General features: G+C 45.5%; 2 protein-coding genes across 2 annotated transcripts; one reads left to right on the top strand and one right to left on the bottom strand.

Moving 5' to 3' along the window:
• Positions 1-684: 684 nt before the first annotated feature.
• Positions 685-1,199, bottom strand: FOMMEDRAFT_162951 (uncharacterized protein; the record flags this gene model as incomplete). Its single annotated transcript, XM_007272145.1, has 2 exons — positions 685-1,097; positions 1,145-1,199. The coding sequence occupies 2 exons, from the start codon at positions 1,197-1,199 to the stop codon at positions 685-687; spliced, it is 468 nt and encodes a 155-aa protein (XP_007272207.1).
• A 304-nt stretch (positions 1,200-1,503) lies between these two features.
• FOMMEDRAFT_162950 (uncharacterized protein) lies at positions 1,504-3,404 on the top strand (the record flags this gene model as incomplete). Its single annotated transcript, XM_007272144.1, has 3 exons — positions 1,504-1,957; positions 2,013-2,370; positions 2,429-3,404. The coding sequence occupies 3 exons, from the start codon at positions 1,504-1,506 to the stop codon at positions 3,402-3,404; spliced, it is 1,788 nt and encodes a 595-aa protein (XP_007272206.1).
• Between the last annotated feature and the right edge of the window lie 175 nt (positions 3,405-3,579).

The raw sequence follows: 3,579 nt of genomic DNA, 5'->3' as shown, positions 1-3,579 counted from the left end.
ACGAAGTTCGAACTTTACTCAACGAGGAAGAATCTGAGGTCAAGCAAGAACTGGATCAAGCAATCAGCATTTGTAAGACGCTTGACACTCTGTTTAGTGAAGAAGCAATGTCGACACAGACAAGCAGTATGACTGTTCAAATCAACCCTGCCTTTGAGAACGGAGAAATTAGGCGATCATTAATGACTGCATCATTCATCTCAGGCACAATCTTGGACAGATTATGTGGTATGAAGGATGCTCACTTTTTGAGCCGGTTACAATCAACCTTTCTACATTTTACAGACTGTTCCGACATTTTCAAACCATCTACCGGTGTTGAGCTCGAAGTTACGGGTCACAAGTATATTGCAGCCAACGCAAAGACGCTGTTCACCATTCTGTCTCTCAGAAATATGTTATATGTCTAGCGAGAAATTTCCAACCATCTCGAATCGCTCTCGATTGACGGGAAGTACGAAGTTCTCCTTCACAGACTTAGTGATACTTTGCACATCAATGATTAATAAATATCGGAAATTGTCTGGAGTATTACTGTAATTAACAACTCACAGTAAACCTATATGATTATATGATATACGATGAACTTCAGTGTCTCAAACGCAACCGTACCGTATGGCAGAAGATTCGCCACCCCTCTCTTGTAGTAACACAGCGCATATTATGCAACCTATCCAGAATCGTCTAGAGACTCGTCAAGATAGAACAATACATCGCGATAGGGAATGGTCCCTTTAACCGCGGCTCATGCTGCGTGTTCTTCAGTAAATCTTGCAGCTCGATCAGCTTGATCTGCAAGTGAAGCTCCCTGTAAAAAAAGGTCACCGTGAAAAAGAAAAAGAAAGTCGGGTCAAGGCAAAAAGATAGCCCCGAGGGGAGAATTGCAACACACATCGCCATGAAAGTCTGAATCGAGCTATTAAGCTTCTCGCTAGCCAGTATGGACAGTAACTGCGACGTCTCAGTCGGGCTTGCATTTCCATCGCCGTTGCCATTGTCAGGAGTCATATGCAGGTCCCGCTCAATAGCGTTCACAGTATTTCTCGCTTCATCATGTGGAGAATTCAGTCGGACGAGAATCCCAGAATTGGCCGCGACTAGGTGAATGTGTAGCCATACAACGTTCAGATAGAACCTTTTTTACCATTGCCCAATTTGTTGTGGTGAGCACAATCCACAAGTATGTGTGCCGAGGGCATTGAAAAGACAAGATTAATGCGCTGAGTGCATCGCTAAGTTCTCTACGCGCTTCTGCTGGCCACCATAAACGGGATACAATAACAGCATATATCACGCCAGCACCAATGGAAATAGAAAAAAAAGAACGACACGGCTGGCATAGTTTTCCGGAACCGCTGTAGCCACGCTATGCGTATGTGCACATGACTAATAATTCCCACGATGGGTCTCAATGGTGGTCCACTGGTCCGACGACAATGGTCGCAGTAAATTGAGTTGCTGTGCTGTGACAACAGGTTCTCTGAACCGCCACTCACAACGACAATGCCCTCTGCCTCTTACTGTATCAAAGAATTCGAACACGCAAAACACATCCCACCTGATCCCGATCTCGTAAATGCGAATACTAGCTTGGCTGTGCTCCATGAACTTGCGTGGAAGAAACAAGATGAAAGCGCACTGTTTCACAAGGAAACCGTTCGACGCGACGAACTTAGGATGAAGAATGTCCAAGTTCGCGAGTATATGACTGTGCTCAAATGGGAACCCAATACAGCTTTCCTCAAGATGAATGAAGTAAAGGGGATCCTAATCAGGGATGCATATTGTCGGATGATACAGACAGTCGAGTCCATTTTGTGGCCAAAGCCAGAGGCGAATGAGTCGTCAGAAGAGGCGATGGATATTGACTTGGATCCACAGTATAATCCCTTCAAGGCCGATCTCCGACCATCAGAAGACGTGGCCTGTGTAGTAGTATCTGGTGGACCTGGTATTGGTGCGTGCACCCATTCATGCTGCCCTGTTTTCGTTCGCGTTGACCGTGACTTCAGGAAAAACTTTATTCATTGTCCACGTTCTTACATTGTGCCTCCTTGCTCGTCGACCTGTCGTATGGCAGGACGCACCGAATGAGGTACTCGTGTTTGTTGATGAAGGGGTTTACTCAGCTACGTTGAGCGGGGCCCTGTCAAATTACATTCCCAATGGTGCTCTCTACCTATCCGATTGCGCTCCAGATGTCCCAACTCCGAACCACGGCTTAGTGAAGAGTTTAGTCACATTGAAGGGGGCCAGACTCTTGCATTTTGCATTCCCCCGCCAGCAAAACATTGCAGGCTTCAACAAGTTTCCATTTGATCATACAATAGTGTATATGGAGCAGTGCACTCCAGAAGATCTCGTCTGTTGGTATGTTGTGTTTTACTTGCTCTTTTGTGCGGGTGATGAATTAGTGAGCATTTGGCAGCCGACATCTCTGGTACAATCAAATCTCGGAACGAGAGATCGAGGAGTTTATTAAGCTCTATGGTCTATCATGCCGTAATACACAAAGGTACGCAAGAAAATTGGTAAAGTTCGACGGGATGATTAGGAACAAGATCACTCGCCTCAACGAAGCGGCGCTATTTGACGCCATTCCTCGAACAACTAGTGTCTTAGCAACATCGGAAGAGGAGGCACGCGCCTTGCATAATATATTCTGCATCCAACCACAGCCTACGAATGTAGAGGATTGCTCAATAACGATACAAACAAGACATATCTATGAAATGATCCTTCAGCATTTCCAGAAATGCGAGCAGCAATCCGCCGTTAAACTATTCAAGATATTTTGTGTAAACTATAAGTCAAAAGGTTGTGCCGGCTTCCTTCTTGAGGACTGGGTCATTGGCAGACTTCCGAAAGGCGGTGAATGGTGCTTGCATGCTATGGAGGTTGTGTCAGGATCAAAGGCTGAGAAACGCTTGCGTTGGCGTGATGTTACAAATGGCAATACCCATTATTTGCGCGTGGGACATTGTGGTACAGCAACTGTGACAGACAGACGTGTCAATGCTGAGCACTTTGACACTATCCGTACGTTCGATTATGGAATCAGAGGTACCGATAAGGTGGAAGCACTACCGGAGACGGATGGGATTGGCTTACTAGTGAAGGAGAATCAGCCGACCTACGATTTATTCTTTTGGATTCCTCGGGAGAAGCGAGCAATTATGGTCCAAGTGACCGTATCTTCGAGTCACAATATTGCTGGGAAGGGTTTGGAACAGCTGAAGAAAGCTGGCGCGGAGCATCTTGATCTTATTGTGGTAACACCTGAACTGAAGGGGCGTACAAAGAAAGATACTGTAGAGGTTTATACAGAGAAGGCCAACAAGGGCATGCTAGAACACATTTATCACCTTACTGTATTTGAAACAGACATGGAAATGATGGAATAGGTTCCTGAGCCTTGTTAATTTGTAGTCAATTACAGTCTTTTTGTCAGCAACAGTGTAGAGGGGACCTGAAGGCTCAGTAAGGGGACCCAGGCTACAACTATCCTACACAACAGAAATACAGAATGTAAGCACTGGAACATAGTCAGAACTTGTAGAACAGACAGAGAGAGAGTGT

This window comes from Fomitiporia mediterranea (genome assembly GCF_000271605.1).
Source record: "Fomitiporia mediterranea MF3/22 unplaced genomic scaffold FOMMEscaffold_165, whole genome shotgun sequence".
In the NCBI taxonomy this organism is placed as follows: domain Eukaryota; kingdom Fungi; phylum Basidiomycota; class Agaricomycetes; order Hymenochaetales; family Hymenochaetaceae; genus Fomitiporia; species Fomitiporia mediterranea.
Note: the sequence above shows the minus strand (reverse complement) of the source record. Positions and strands in the feature narration are given on the sequence as shown.